The sequence below is a fragment of the Lipophrys pholis genome (assembly GCF_963383615.2).
Source record: "Lipophrys pholis genome assembly, chromosome: 3".
NCBI classification, from domain to species: Eukaryota; Metazoa; Chordata; class Actinopteri; order Blenniiformes; family Blenniidae; genus Lipophrys; species Lipophrys pholis.
Window position 1 is genome coordinate 8,759,345 of NC_137627.1, and position 15,943 is coordinate 8,775,287.

Below are 15,943 nucleotides of genomic sequence, written 5' to 3' on the forward strand. Positions count from 1 at the left end.
ACTATTTTGAAAATACACTGATCTTGTGTCCAAACGCTGCTGAAAGCCCCCAAAGCTCCACACAGCAAAGGTGTGTGAATATTCACAAGCAAAATATATTTCGCTACATTAACAATGTTCTAGCAGTTGAGCAATTGGGTATTTCTGCCTTTCGCAATAGTTGTCAAACCTGCATGCCCACTAACTAAAGTTTTAATCTGCCAGAAAGAAAAACCCCTGTTAACTTTCTAATATTTCATGAAGGGACCAATTAAACTGAAAGTGTGTAGAAGGTATCCAGCCTACAATATTAAACAAAGCTGTAAGGTCTATGAGAGGATCAGAAGATTTTGTGAGACAGTGTGAGAAATGAGCCATGTTTATATTTAACACATAAGCACATACTGTTGTTTGATGTCAAGTCTTGTTTATTAAATTCTGTCAGATCTTATTTCGAAGGTTGACAGTCTGCAGGGAATCAGCTTCCTGAAAATACAATATTTTCTTTGAAATTTTACAGTGCTAAAATTGGAATTAAATTAAAATGAAATCTTCATTGCTTTTGTTTTTTTCCTGTTTGCATAGCAGTTTCTTGAAACTGGCACCTTTCTTATCGGAAATTCCTCATAAAATTATCGTTTTCCTGTAATTGTGTGTGTGTGTGTGTGTGTGTGTGTGTGTGTGTGTGTGTGTGTGTGTGTGTGTGTGTGTGTGTGTGTGTGTGTGTGTGTGTGTGTGTGTGTGTGTGTGTGCGTGAGAGAGAGAGAGAGAGTTACGGGTGGATTTATGGGTCACTTCCTTCCTTTACTTAAAAATGCACAAGAGCAGCAGCAGCAGCAGGACGGAGGAACAGCAGTTTAACCACAGAGGACAGGAAGCACAAAGTGGAAGAAAGAGAGAGCTGATGGACTCCCACAGACGGATTACAGTTTCAGGAAGTGCAATCCTTTCCCAACAAATCCACACAAGTCTGAGAGCCTCCCCCCTGTCAAGCAGGGACACAAAGGCCTGATCTGGGAAGTGAAACCAACGTGCCCTGACACTGGCCAGCAAGAGCACCATCACAGACAGACATGTATGACTATCTCCTCGGTGTTATCAGCTGTGTTTGCATGTTCCATTCTGGTAAGTAATGTCTTTTCAGCTTGGGCATACTGTATCTGAAATCTTATTCAAACTGGTGGCTTAACAAGGGAAAACAAACTTAAGACTGAAAAATACTCAGTCTGTCATTTTACACGACTGTCTTTGTCTTCTAAGAATTTGTTTCATGTCAAGTGACAAGTGCAAGTGTGTCAGTAGTTTATTTACAACCTTTAAAGTTTTTGTCAACTGCAGTTGGCAAATAAATACAGACATGTTCCTGTGCTAATTAAATGCATTTGATATATTTGGGGAAGACTTTTTATGTGCAACTGCCAAAGATATTACATGCTTAGTTTTATGCTAAAGCTTATTTTGTATTCTTGTTTTCTTTGTCTCTATTTGTTACAATAAATTCAGTTTTAAAATTGAATGCTGATTAATTAGGATTTCTTTGCTATATGCCTTCAAACCTATATTGCTATGGTGTTTAACACGCTCACGACCTGCTCAGATTCACTTTACAACAAAGAAGTGATTTTTCTTTAAGAGCTCCAACTTTACAAAAATAGAAAGTTCAAGAGAAACAAGGCATGCAGGTTGCAAATCAATTGTTTAACGGCGATAAACACTCGAGTATACTGCTTGAGTTGGAGGTATGGAAGTGAAACGGCAACAGTGGTTTATTTTGTACTTTACCAGCTTCTTTTTGCGCTCCTGCTCGTGGGATTCTGCAAAAATTTAAATTTAGATTGAATGGATCTTTTCAATGAATTCTTTCTTTAAATATGTTTTTTTCAGTTTAGTTTGGTACACAGCTTTTTGGTTTAAGAAAAATGAAGTGAGACTGAAGCTTCTCATTGTTTCTAAATGTGTCCTACCCATCCCACCCACCAATCCTCGAAGTAGAAGTTAAAAGATCAACAAAACTTTAACATTTAGACTTTGCTGAACCTGATCATCAAGTATAAAGTGAAAATAGGTGTCTTGTTTAGCTATAATAAAAGTTTCCTTCGTTCAGGTCTCTGTGTTGAAGACTGTGACCAGGTCATTCTTGCCAAACGTCAGGTAGTGTATGTGCCAGCAGGGGGCGCTCTGTCCCTGTCCTGCATGGTCAGGCACTGTGGACTCAACTGGACAGGCACCTGGCTGTGGAAAAACTCCACAGATGAACACTTAAGCACTGTTAAAGACACTGTAAGGCGTCATTTGATCACAGTGACGGTTTCAGCTGATGAGGCCCAACTAACTTTAAAAATCCCGAGGGTCAAGCAAGTGGACGAAGGCACCTACGGATGCTCCGTCACATGGGACAAAGGTGACACTGACCAGGGACATTTGATGTACGTGAACGTCACAGCAGGTACGTAGAGTCAGAATTCTATGTTGCACATCAGCGTGCGTTTGTACATTACCGAGTGAATGTAACTCCTTGGACGTGTCCCCTGCTGTGTCTCCTGCAGCTGTCGTCTCTCAGAGACATGTCTTGCACAGGATTTTCATCTGGGCTGGTGCTTTTCTGTGCCTGCCCGTCATTCTGGGGTTGGCTTGTTGCCTGAGTTCAGAGGTCAAGCGTCAGCCACTTCCCAGGACAGAGTTCATATATACAGCTGTGAAGAGAGATGGATCACACCCAGCTCCACAGCCTCCACCCCGACACCCAGGAGCACAGGAAAGAAACGCTTCCTTTCATCAAGGTATCGAACAATCTTCACCTAATTTTGTAGAATATCACGGTCATAAAGTCATCATGATACTTCCTATGTTCTCATTGGATTGACTAAATGTTGCAGGTCCCCCGAAATTCCACCAGAAGACTGAGGTGTGTGAACTTCCTGTTTTGAATAATGTCCTTTTCAGTGTCTCTGACATTGTGATCTGCCCAAAGCAGTGATGGTGATTTCCCTTTTTGCTTTCAGGTGGTGTATGCAGACATTTCCCAGGATGCACTGCAGCAACAAGGCGCAACGAGAGAGCCCGTCCAGTCTACTGTGTACTCACTCATGAAATTTCCCTGAACAGTGAAGAGCCGTTTGCAGAACATTAAAACATTCCTGCATGTTTGAGATGTTCTCCATCTCCTGACCTTGCCTGCATTTTTAATTAAAGAAAAGTTTTTTTTTTTTTATAGCTGTGCTAATTACTCTCTTGATCACACTGAACGTTGTGACTGTCGATGAAGCAAATCAGAATCAACTATTCTTCATATGCAAGTACAACTCACAACACGTTGGGAAGAATAAATTAAGCTGTTGCACTTTGTGAAGATTACCAAGTGGCTTGAATTCACTGACACTACAAATTGCTTTGATATTTGATTGTGGGGGAAAAAACATTTAGTACAATATACAAGTCATTTAATGAAGATTTTAATTAATATCCTGTCAGTCACTTCTCTAAACAACAGTGTATTTACAATACTAGTTACTGCAAATATAGTTAAACCATAAAGGCTTTTCAAATTAAAAGCTTTCCGTCAATCTGAACTACGGTAAAAAGAAAATGGGAAAATCATATTCATATCGTGACTAATTCACTCAGCAGAAGTTAAGTCAGTTCATTAGCGGAAGATGCTCTACACTATGAATTTTAGCACTAATTTTAAAGAAACATATTTTTCAAATGACAACTAGAGAAATGCACAACATAAGAAACAAACAGTCCCAACTTGCAGTCAGAAGATGTTTCACACAGGTAAACTAGTTTTAATGCACCTACGACTGAGGCTAAAGTGAATATTGCTTAACGTCAAACATCTTTCTGTCATTTCAGAATCAAACGCTTCTCTTGTGGTGAACAGGATAGTAAATAGCAACAACTGCCGCTGTAAGGAGACAACAGTTTAGATTTTGCTCAGCAAGTTGGACATGGATTAGTTACCGAGTCATTTGGGTCAAAAGCCTTTACAATATAAACATAACCTTTTAACATTCAAGCCCAGCACTGATCCTCGATGTGTCCATGTTCATTAGTTAATAAAGCACCAAAAGGTGTAAAATAAGCAAGTGTGAGTAAAATGAAAAAGCACACAAATGACACAAAATACAACATTTTATTTTAGAATAAATTCTCAATGGCACATTACATAACCAAATATACATATACAGATTTAGACATCTTTTAAATTAATATATTTCCTTTAATCATTTTTAAGTTATTATTTAGCGCACTCTGCAGAGACGTTTTTACATGACATCAATGCAAAAGAAGTCATCTCTGAATAAATTAAGCATATTAACAAAGAAAAAGGCTGCAGGGCGTTTCAAGCAATACCTGCTACAAACTAAACGATATCTGAACTTTCCGCCTCTGCCCAGAGGATTTCAATCCCTGCTTCCTTTACTCGAGGTAATTACTGGCCTACGCTCTCTGAGAATGGTGTGTGCTTGTCAACACATCTTTTTCTAGTCCGGTTTCAAGTAGCTTCCTTGAGAACATATTTCTGGCGAGTTAAGCGCCCGCCTAAATTACGGCAGACGTTTGTAATTTGTGAATACCGGGCTTTTGAACCTTTACACACTACGAAGCCAACAACAGGAATGGTTCCCTACACATTAAGATTACAAAGACGATTCTCCAAAACCCAGCAGTTTGGTCACATCGGAAACAAGCTCTCTTCTTAATGAACTCCAGATTTGTGCAGCTCCGGGCTTGTGCCATGTCATGTAGCTCAGGATGAGAGCAGACCTCTGTGTGGTCTGGTTGTGCTTCGACAACTGTCTTCGCAATCAGGTCATTAAATGTCAAATCAGCAAATCATAGCAAACTTGTTTTTTTTTTTTTTTTTTAATAACTGACCACGAAGGAATGTCTTAGTACCAAAAAAGTAGCAACCCATATCTTTTATTGTGAAAGAGGTTTGGCGAAAGGTTATTTAAAGCCACAACGTTGGTTAACTTAACCATCTGAAATAGTTGGCACACAGTGGCGTGTATGCGGACTGAAATGTAAGATTTCAATTCTACTTTGTGGCTTTGTTGTCTTCCCACTGAAACAAATTGACAAAAAGAGGAAGGTTTACTGGTTTAACACAACAAGGTGCAGGTGAAAACAAAGTGGATTGTTAACAGGCTGATTAAAAAGGAGCATATGCATGGATTAGACAGAGACACATGGAACCAAATGACATGGTTTAAAAAAAACAAAAAAACAACCAAAACAAATATATGCTCACTCCAATATAAATTGATTAGATTGAAGCAAATCCCACATGGTCAGCCAGGAAAACTCTTTGATTTCACATGAAATGGCCCAATTTACCTCTAATGACAACAACAAGGCGTGAAACATAAAATACAAAACAAAACAAAAACAAAAGCTTGAAGTTCACATTCAAAGTGTATTTGCCCTAAGGTGGTTCAAAGGTTCATTATAACCTGAAGCTTTTTTTTCTTCTTCTTTTTTTTTTCAAGTCATATTCATCAGCTCACATGCTGGGAAACTTTTCACACCACGGAGGCTTCCCTGTCAGAACGAAACTGCTGCACACACAGCGAACACCGACACACCGAGCGAGCAAGCTTCAATGGGAGGTATCAAGAGGGTGAAATCTTTTCCGTGAGTGCAACGTCTATTTTCGGCAAATGCGAGCGTCGATCGGTGACCCACAAACATAGCTGTATTCACATCGAGGGTTAAAATCGTCCCCTCACATGGTGAGAGACACAGAGATACGCGGACAGTGAGAAGGGAACAAAGAGGGGACACACCTGTGGTGCAAAGGGGTTCAGATAGATTGTAAGGCGCAGCTTTGGCTAAAACAGGCTTGTGGCGAATATGCGTTGGCAGTGTCTCCTACGGTGCCCCGATTTGAGCCAATTTTCCACTCACGCTTTCCCTTACAGATCCAGAAACGCTGCCACTGGAGGACACATGTCATGTTTACGATGCAGTAGACACAATGCAGCAGCGAGCAAGGTTACAAAAGCATCTCTGAAATTAGACCCCCTCCTTTAGAGAAGCAATTACATAGGCAAAGGAAAGGTTCAGTCCCTACAGTGAGGAAAGGAGTGCTGCCACCTCCAAAGGCTTTGCTACTGTAAGCAAACTGTACACTGACTTTCTGTGCATGTGTTTCTGTGCGCGTGTCTGCCTACTATTTTGAGGGGAAAAAGCAGAAGTCTCAGCAGACGCGCCGCTCGAGGGGGAAGGCAAAAGGAAACATGGTGAAGCCTGACAATTCTTTCCACGAGTGGAAAGAACACCGACAGCTGGCTGAAAAAATAAAAGGAGTAACAGTTCAGCCGTAAACTCACGTTAGTGGTACTTTACATCAGCGTGTATTAAGATGTTTGAGTGGAGGCCCAGTGTTGCTCAGCCAAAACTCTCAACATACCAGCCGCACCAGGCCTCAATGTGATGACAGCAAATAACAGCTGAGAAGCAGCACTAACTTCTGAAGCGCAGGAACACACGCACGCACGCACGCACGCACGCACGCACGCAGTTATTTTCAGTTGGGTTTACAGTATGTGTTGGGACTCTGGTGCAGTTGGTAACCTTGTCAAGTTCTCCTTGACTTAGGAAGTGGTTCAAGTGGTTTTGTGGCTGTCGTCTTGGTTTTCGGGGGTGTTTTTTTTTTTTGTTTTTTTTTTGTTTTGTTTTTTTGCAGCTCCTTCGGCCCCCCGTTATCCCATCTTTGTGCAAATCCACGATTTTCCCATCCACAAAGCTACTCGGGCTGGAGGAGAGAATGGTTGGACAAAGAAGAAGACAGTGAGAGGGGGCTGTTCATCGACAGTGCGCCACCGTTTGTGATATGATGGTTGTAGGATGAACAGAATCAGGCAAAAACGCATCAGAGGACTTTTTCCTCTCCGCATCGGAAATGCTGAAACATTATCATAATTCTAATATATCACAAGTTTCATGCGACCATGTTTGATAACTGTAGAATTCAAATATATTGTAAAATAACAATTTACAAGTTGATTCAAGTCACAGAATACATGATAAAACAATGGATGTAAACATGGGATTTCTAGAATTTGTTAAAAAAAAAAAGATGCTTAATAAGATAAACCCTCCTTGTTTAAGTGTCTCGCACTGAGTGAACCTGATGAATGTTTTATGCTTGTGTATGCGATTTAAAACAGCGATATGCTTATTGTGTTTCTGGGTATTTTCAAGCTGTATTTGGTGAAATTGTGTCTCTCTGATGAACTTCATTAGATCCAGAGTTGCTCACTTAAAAAAAGTGTTTAAAACATTAAGGAAAAGTATGCTTTAACATCAGCAACGCACACAGAAGCCGAGAGCAAATAAAAGTTTCTTGTTATAAATACCCAAACAATAAACTTATTTTGAAAATGACATTATATTTTATTGTATTAACAGTAGTACTCAATCGTGTATGAGCAAATCTATGAGGTAGGCCTATCTAGAGAAGTTTCCTTGAACTGCAAATGGTGAAAGATGTGGGATATTAATCAGTCTTAAGCCATTTACGAGAATTGATAGAATTGGCAATTGACTGTGTATCTTAATAAAGTTTAGTGAGGGAATACCGGATCACGGTTTAAAAGTGAGTGCTATTGTATCAGATAAAAGGAAAAAAAATGCAAACAAAACAGTTGTGTTGAACTTACAGTCGCGGAAGAGTGGCTCATTTTGTCAAAGCGGAACTTCAAGTTGGACCTTGGTGACGTCTTACTTTTCCCATCTGCAGAATGCAGAGGAAGGAAATTAAATTTCAGCACATTAAAAACCCCGTCACCTCTGACATGTCACACTGCAGAAAACTGCTGAATGTATGAGGAGATTCCTCTACGACATACAGCTTTACCTGTTGGACTGCGGCACATGATGACCGGGGTCCCGGAAACCTGGCAGTCAACACTGAGGGCAGGGCTGAATGCTGAGGAGGAGGAGGCCACGCACTGATGGCTGGCCTGAGGGAGGGACAGGACAATAGGGGGAGAGGCACAATTAATATAGAGGAAAAGGTTTGGAAGAAGGAAGAATTTAACTAAAATTCCATTATACTCCTCTTTAACAAAGCAAATGGCTGTAGTGGGTTTTGATACTGGAGGGACAAAGACAACATTCCTTCCACACACACACAGAAGCACAGTGAAATTATCCTTTACTTTTAAGTCAATAAGGAGCAATGGGCAGCCACTGTGCCACTCCCAGAGACTACCGTATTAGCAGTTTACATCGATTTGTTCAAGAATTACTCACCGTTTCTAGCTCTTCCAGAGCTTCTGTTTCTCCCGTGGTGCTGCTGAAGCTGCTGGTGCTGGACGAAGAACGCGAGATGTTGGGCCTGCTGCTGGTGCACTCCTTCATCTTAGCAAATGGCCTGTTGAACGAAATGGTGGAGGAAGTAAACGTGGGAAACAACAAAAGAGATTTCATCATGCGTGGAAATATTGGGACAGACTTCCGCTTCACTTCAACCAGAGATCAGAGTTCTTCCTTATGCACCACCACCGGTCTGTCTTACCTCTCCTTGTTGGGGCAGATTTCAGGCGAGCTGGGATTGGACGACGTCTCCGACCTCACCTCCTGGGACAGCGAGCAGACCTCGGTGAGCTTCTGGTCGCTGCGGGCAAACAACATTAACGTTGATCAAAAACAGTGTTTAATCACGAGCACGGACATAAGAGTCATATTTAGACAGAGTTCTAAACACTCACCCGCGTGTTTGTTTATCTGACGGGGTTTCTGTGCTGGAGTGGAGACGAGGGAAGAGGCCCGAGCGCCGTTTCACGGGACTCTTCAGAGGAGACTTGGCTGACATCACAGGAGGCTGAAGATTGCAGATCACAAAGTTACACTTCTCTAAAAGGAGCTTGCCAATGAAAACACTGTTCAAACTTTGCATAAACGTAAAGAATTTAAACGAATTAAAATGACTGCTGAATGAGAGTTCTGATCAAATCAGCTCAGGTATTCTTTTAAGCGATGACAACTTGTGCTTGTGCTCAATTTAGCTGAAAAGAGAATTCATGTCATCTTCTGGCACTCTCATTGAAACGACCAAGTTTCAAGCTACTTTACAGACAACTTGACTATGTCATATTCAAGAGGAATTATCATTTGTACCAAAATCATTGTGTCGTAAATTTACACTGACTTCAAGTTAACTGGATTCGACTATAAAATACAGAGGAGATGAGCCTTTTATTTCTGTACTATATTTTGTATTTGAACCATCATTTCAGTTTGATCTGGGATTCACTATCAGTTTATCATTTCTTCTGTCCTTTCCCGTCTCATTCCAAAACTTGCATTTTATATTTTGTTTTATTCATTTTTCAACTTCCGATTTACATAGTTTTTTTTGTCACTTTAATTGATTACTTTGTTTTGACGTCTTTATTTTTTTGAATACTTTTCTGTATTCCCCAGCTTTTAGAGCTGGAGGAAACCCACACACACATGGGGGAGAACATGCAAACTCCACACGGAAAGGCCCTGTATTTGAACCCATGACCTTCTTGCTGTGGGGCGAGAGCGCTAACCACTCCGCCCCCATGAGGCCAAAATCTGATGTAACAAGATAAAAGCAATGAAAACGATGTGAAACTCTACAAACTAAAGCTGAAAATGAGTCCTTTGAATCTGATGTTGATCACAGATAGAGAGAGTTACCATGTGGCTCAAAGTGAACCGGAGGAGTTTAGTTATGGATCACATCCATGTCCTGACTTGGACAGAATAACGTTCTTCCTCTCTCTAAAAATATTTAAAAAATGTCAGAGAAAGTCTATTTTTAACTTTCACATTCATGACATTATTCAAAGTTTTACATTTACATAACATCAGTCAAGTTCAATCTTATGCTCGCTTTCCATTGTGATCTTCATCTTTCCATCCTCTCAGTCATCCTCCTCCTCCTCCTCCACCTCACTTACAGTGAAGGTGCTCTTTGTGCATTCGCTGGTGCTCTGGGGCAGTCCTCCCCCGCTGAGGCTGGCTGGAACCCCACCTCCCACCCCAGGGCTCCTGTGGCGGTGCGACCCCACCATGGTCTCCATGGAGTGGCTCCTGACACGCATGGCTCTCTGGAGAGGCAAGAGCACACGGTAAATGAGAGGGTCAGGAACAGAAGGAACACAGGGGAAAGGAAGCAGGTGGGTGAAGGAACAGCAGGTGACAACGTAAGGACATCCATCCATCACTCCATCAACTCATGTTATTGCTGTACCCAGGGCCACAGGAGATTCCCATCTGACCTTGAGGGAAAGTTGAGGTAACAATAGAGGGGGACAAAGAGAAAAGATATACTATCCAACATAAACTACGAATTGCACAGCTAGTAGTTATCATATGGTAAAATAGTTTTCTTAAAATATTATTGCAAGAGCAACCACCAGAGGGCGCAGTTCTCCAAGAAAGACGTGCAGCGAGTTGGAGTAGATTGGGCATGGCGCCTGTGATGGGCTTTAATCTGGTTCATGAAAGTCAACATAAGACTTGCCTTACGTTTTATTTAACTATATTAACAGTCAGTATTCTCAAATGTAATCGAAGATGATGTTTTTAAAGCGTTTGGTGTCGCCAATAGGTGAGACGACCCCAAATCTTTAGAAAGCATAAACACAAACAACATTACATGAAATTGTGTTTATTGTTGAACAATTGTAATATCTTGCATTTACAAGTTTACAGAAAAGTAATACACTGCAAAGGAGATGATGGCAATGAGAATAGCGCCCCCAGGGACTGTCTGCAGAAAGTACAAAGTCGCTTGCCACAAAGCCTGTGAAGAGTAAAAGCCAAATTATCACATTAGTCACACTTCTAATAATTTCTCACACACACACAGATGGAAACACACATTCTAATGGTCCTATTAACATGAATCAGCCTTCAGTTTAGGACGAAAGAGACTGGAAAGCCACTGTGCAACAAGAAAGAGTTACACAGCGAGAGCAAACAAGAAAAACAAAAAAGATCCACAAAGACAAAGTGGCTGCTCGTCACTCTTCTGATCGCTGCAGTGTTTGGCATTCAGATTCACACATATTGTCAAACTCCTTGATAGCAGAGAAAATCTTTGCCGTTACGTGGTTTCAACACCTCAAGTCATCCTGCGAACCCGTGACATTTAGCTAACCTACAGCAAGAAAACCTTGCACTCTGGCACTATAACGACAGTGATTAAATAAATGTCACAGAGCTGGGAAAATACCGCGCGATGTACTTTGGTCTCGGCTCATGTTCACCTTGAAGGACTCGAGCAGGCCCCCGTGTCCTCCGTTCTCCAGCTTGTCCTCCTCTCCCACCTGGCCCAGGCCCAACGTGGCCTGGCTCTGCCTGTGCAGCTCATCGTGCAGATTGTCCAGCAGCGCGGCCCGAGTCCGTCCCTGAAAATCAGGGTCCACACAAGCACAGACACCTGTGAAGTGAAAAGCTTCAAGAGGACGAGGCACGTGAATGAGAGACTGGTCGTAGGGTAGCCGAGTGAATTTGTCACCTCGAGTTTGGCAAATTTATCAGATTTGTAGCAGGCGTTTTCAGCATTGATCAGCTTTGTCAGCAGGAAGTCTCGAAACTCAGGACCCTGGCGAGCGAGAGCGAGAGAGAGAAGGAGCAGAGTAAGATGATGAACAAGGAGCGTGGGGGGCAGTAGTGAAGGGGATGATAAAGGTGACCTTTATTAGCGCCGTAAAGATTCCATTGTTGCAGTACACTGTCTGTGATTATGAGTCTAAACCTCTGTAATTTAAGTCTCTTTCTGCATTCAAATCCTCCCCTTTGTCCTTTTCTGCAAGGCACTCTCAGGAAGTAATAGAATCTTCTGAATCACAGCGGTGGATTCTTTCTCCAATCAAGTTTCCACCTTTGGCGCTCACTCAGGGAAGACGAAAAGTTTCTTTTACAAGACAAAAAGTCGTATTGTGCTCACTATCAAGATCCTTCTAGTTTGAATCCATATCAACTGAAACTCTGTTTTTGAATGCAACAAAAAGGACGAACAGCCAATTTACTTCAAGTTAGCTCAAGACTACAGAAAAAGGGTTAAAATTGCTAAATGTTGATAAATTCCACTTTACAGATTGACAACTGTCTGTCTCAGAAACAATCACTCTCCATTTTAAGAGGGGCAAATGCGCTGTTTTTCCACCGGATGCAGTTGCCAAGCAACCAGAAGAGATTGCAGGAAGTTGCAGGGAAGTGGGTTTTGGTACTTTTGGGCAGAGCTGGGCCAGTTTGCTTATGCCTTTCCAGTCAGCACAGAAACAAGACTAGTGTCAATAGTTTCATCTAATTCGTCAGCAAAAATGTATTTAAAAACAAAGTGTATTCCTAAAACTATCCTGTGAACCATACATTTAAAAGTAAGTGATCATGGTTCTCCTACAGCTATAATTAAAGCATCATTTATAATTTCTGATCAAGGTGTGTATTTATAGAGCATGTTTCCAGCTTGAAGTAATTCAAAGTGCTTCACAGGAACATTTATACAAAAAAAATGAAAACTGCTAATTGAAATTGAAAACACACACCCATAAGGTAAACTGAGAGTGAAGGTGGAATTGAGAGAAAGACAAGACGATAGAAATACATTTATGAATATAAATAAACAAGATGGCATGGTAAAATGACAAAAACAAGAAAAGGTAAAACTGCAAAATATATGACTATAATAAAGCTTACAGCTCATAAAAACTGATAATGAAAACCAGAATCAGAGAAAACTCAAATTTAGATTAAAAAAAGCGATTTGGAGAAAAGAAACATATAAAACAGCTCAACTAAATAATAGTCACCACAAAGGTGTCTGTTTCACGTTCTGTCAAACTTTAAGACGCCATACGCCACAGTTTGTGTCGTGTCTTTGCAAAAAAACACCATTTTCCATCCATACCATGTCTATTGAGGGAATTAAAAAGCATATTCAAATGTGAAAAAGTAAAAGAAAACAACGTTCGGTGTGGTGATACGAAATGTAATCACATTCGGACCTTGAGACTTTACTGTGTCTCACCTTCTTGAAGACCGCTGGGTTTGGAAGAGGGGGTCCAAAAGGAGGCACGTCCTCTCTCGCTGTGACAGACACCTGGTCACGTGAAACAAACAAGAGTCTCACATAATGTCAACCAATGCTCAACGGTCAAGGTCATGTCATAAATTCAGTCTTGGTCGGGTTGAGCCAATCACACGACACCTAAAGGGTGACGGCTGCAATGTGAGGTGCTGGAATCACCATCGGGAGAATCACCACAGCGTCATTACCTTGTATGTTGTGTTCTCGGTACAGGGGTTGTCGACCTGCACCAGCACATAAGCGTGCAGAAAGTTCGAAGCGATCATGTCCGGAACAAACGGCGTCTGCACTTCCTGGAAGACTGTGGCCACAATGTCGTTGCCTATGTGCCTTTTCCTTTGCAGCTGAGGGGGAAAGAGTTTGTCAGTGAACCCGTCTTGTTCTTTTTCACTTCAGAGCAGGGTACGGGTATACCTGCTGGACGTCGCCCTCTGTGAAGGGAAGCTTGGTTGATACGTGGAACATAATCTCTCTCTGTCTGAAGGTTGTGTAGATGGACGCAGACCCCGTCTGTCCATGGGAGACGTCGAGGCCACCGCGAAACCTGTCACATTGTTGGGGGCACACATGCCAATCGTGAGGTCGGATATTCCATTATGCATTTTACACATCGGAAGCGTCGCACGAGCTCCAGGGCCACTAAGTATTTAATCGCAACGTGTCAGACACAACTTAAAGCCTCCCCAATAGTGAAAGTAACACATGTAGCACTAAAGAAAAAGGCCAGCGCAGAAAGCTCTGATTACCTGTCCACACTGCACTTTCCTTCCACCGATCTGTTTCACTAAGCAGTTTATCTCAGTTGCATGCTGAGTCCGAAACAGCGGGACAAATCGCTCCAAGGTTACAGTAATTAAACCCTGCTATTTTACCCCCACAGCTATACGTTCATACAGCTTTTTTTTTTTTTTCTCCCCCTGAGGTCTATTTATTGTTCTATTATGACTGAATTCTCTTTTATTCATTGACTGAACCTATCGCTGCTCACTCTCGCTCATTAAACCGCATTGAACTCCACCAATTACCCTTTGAAATCCTGAAGATCAATGTTGTCCCCTAAGACACTGAGAAACTCCTTAAAGGCCGGCGTCTCTTCGTTGTTCCCAAACAGCTCCTCCTCCGACGTCTGAAAGGAAATCACACGCACGGAAAACAGAGGGAAGAAAATGTGAGTCTGTGTACATAACCACATGATGCACTTATCAACGTCGTCACAACACTTCACATCTCGATAACATCCTCACGTCACACTCTTTCACAGGTTAACCACTGCAGGATGATGGTCATGTTAAGCAGGTCAGACATTCCTTTAATGAGAATTACTGAGTTCATTTCCAGGTGGACATGTTTATTAAATTAGAAGAATCACAATTAGTCTATTTACTGCCATATTACCATATTTCTCATATGTAGCATATGGCCAGTTGGTAGCGAGGATGAAATTGCGAAGCCCTCTCAGTATTAAAAGTTGTCCATTCCTGTTCTATAAGCACCAGGGATTATAAGCACTTTGCTGACACTGATCAGTCAACAGTTTTTAATCATAGCGTCCACAGGATCTGATAAGAAATTCAAACTGTAGAAGTTGTCTGTCAGATGGAGCTTTGATCAAGTAATCCCATCAATATTTACTTTAATGCCATCTGTGGTTCTGAAGAAAAGTGGTTGTTTGAGCAATGGCTCCACTAAAGTTAATTTTCTTGTAGCTGGTGTCTCTGTCCGATCCTTTTCTTTCTTTCCATCCCCTCAACGCAACTGGAAAAGCAGAAAGTTGCCACCTTGGGGTTTTTTTGCTCTTTTTTAAGGAAAGCAGCTTAAGATAAATGTGGCGTGTTCAGCCCTACATAAATTAAATTGAATATAATTTGATGACATTCAGTAATCTAATGTATTTCATTTGCATCATACCAACATTTCTTTTTATCAAACGTATGTTTATTAAATTTGCCATCTGCTCGAAGGCAAAAACACAAATCTAATTGATGAATTCAAGCAATATGGGATTTTTTTAAAAATCGCTTACCTGCCCAAACTTTTGATAAATGACGCCAAATTTGAATGTGTTGTTCACCTCGTGTTCATCGTAAGCCACTATCAACTGGGATCCCTGTGGACAAACACAAACATTTATCAGTTATCCTATCAAGTATAACTGAACTTCCTGCACACTTTCAGCATGTAATAACAGTGAGGAAAACATGTTTTTCTCCACTCCCAGAAGTCTCCAGGGCAGGTTTACTGGGATCGTCTTACGTAAGGCTTCCATGCGACAAACTGTCGAGGCCCCCAGCGAGGGGAGTGATCTTGTTGCCGTCTCTTGCATACGGAGACACAGATGGGTTTTTTTTTCCTTCCCCGAGGGCACAGGCTGAGAGCATGCTTCATCACCCTCCTCCACCAGGCTCACAGGAGGAGGAACAGATCCATCATATCCACATTAGAAAGTTGTTGCGTCAGGAGTATAATGCGCTTGCTGAATGGGGCAGATGTGACTGAGGTGGGGGGGGGGGGGGGGGTTGCTTATGAGGGGTCCAATGTGATAAGCAGTGTGCTGTTTTCCTGTGTCAGCATTATAGGGGGTTGAAAAGTTAATGAACTTGAATTTGAAGGGAGGAATCTTGGCAAAAATAATTAAACGTAAATAAGTTTGATGTTTCAGAAAAATCTCCCGGGCCAAAACTAAATGGCATGAAAAATTTATGGAGTTGCTCAATTTATGAAAAATTATTCGTCGGGGTCACAATAAAGTTGCAGTAGATATGACTGAATGAAAAAACTAGAATGTGGCCTCCCTCGGTCTCTCAGCGGAAGCAGAGACAAGAGACATAAGTCATGTCAGCTTGAGTTTGCAGAGGGCTGCTGAGGTCAGAAAGGTTATGA

At 41.6% G+C, this 15,943-nt stretch overlaps 2 protein-coding genes across 19 annotated transcripts in view; one reads left to right on the forward strand and one right to left on the reverse strand.

The window, feature by feature from the left end:
• The first annotated feature begins 736 nt into the window (after positions 1-736).
• Positions 737-3,332, forward strand: LOC308107335 (uncharacterized protein). Of its 2 annotated transcripts, none has more exons than XM_080459634.1 (5): positions 737-1,104; positions 2,084-2,425; positions 2,526-2,759; positions 2,856-2,884; positions 2,982-3,332. In XM_080459634.1, the coding sequence occupies exons 1-5, from the start codon at positions 1,053-1,055 to the stop codon at positions 3,078-3,080; spliced, it is 756 nt and encodes a 251-aa protein (XP_080315760.1). In that variant the 5' UTR covers positions 737-1,052; the 3' UTR covers positions 3,081-3,332. The 2 variants fall into 2 exon arrangements, with proteins under 2 accessions (XP_080315760.1, XP_080315761.1); XM_080459635.1 differs by having other exon boundaries at positions 985-1,104; positions 2,294-2,425; positions 2,982-3,092.
• A 2,138-nt stretch (positions 3,333-5,470) lies between these two features.
• rap1gap2a (RAP1 GTPase activating protein 2a) overlaps positions 5,471-15,943 on the reverse strand; it is a 95,465-nt gene continuing 84,992 nt past the window's right edge. For 12 of the 17 annotated variants that reach the window (XM_080459650.1, XM_080459648.1, XM_080459649.1 and 9 more), the window contains 14 exons: positions 15,087-15,170; positions 14,089-14,189; positions 13,478-13,607; positions 13,252-13,407; positions 13,004-13,075; positions 11,489-11,575; positions 11,238-11,378; positions 9,924-10,073; positions 8,703-8,815; positions 8,510-8,608; positions 8,245-8,365; positions 7,847-7,952; positions 7,650-7,723; positions 5,471-6,742 (listed from right to left, as the gene is read on the reverse strand). In XM_080459650.1, the coding sequence (XP_080315776.1) occupies positions 6,734-6,742; positions 7,650-7,723; positions 7,847-7,952; positions 8,245-8,365; positions 8,510-8,608; positions 8,703-8,815; positions 9,924-10,073; positions 11,238-11,378; positions 11,489-11,575; positions 13,004-13,075; positions 13,252-13,407; positions 13,478-13,607; positions 14,089-14,189; positions 15,087-15,170 (1,443 nt within the window). In that variant the 3' untranslated portion in view covers positions 5,471-6,733. Of the gene's footprint in view, positions 6,743-7,649; positions 7,724-7,846; positions 7,953-8,244; positions 8,366-8,509; positions 8,609-8,702; positions 8,816-9,923; positions 10,074-10,622; positions 10,772-11,237; positions 11,379-11,488; positions 11,576-13,003; positions 13,076-13,251; positions 13,408-13,477; positions 13,608-14,088; positions 14,190-15,086; positions 15,171-15,943 lie in introns of those variants that run through there. The other 5 variants (XM_080459643.1, XM_080459642.1, XM_080459641.1 and 2 more) reach the window with 1 other exon arrangement.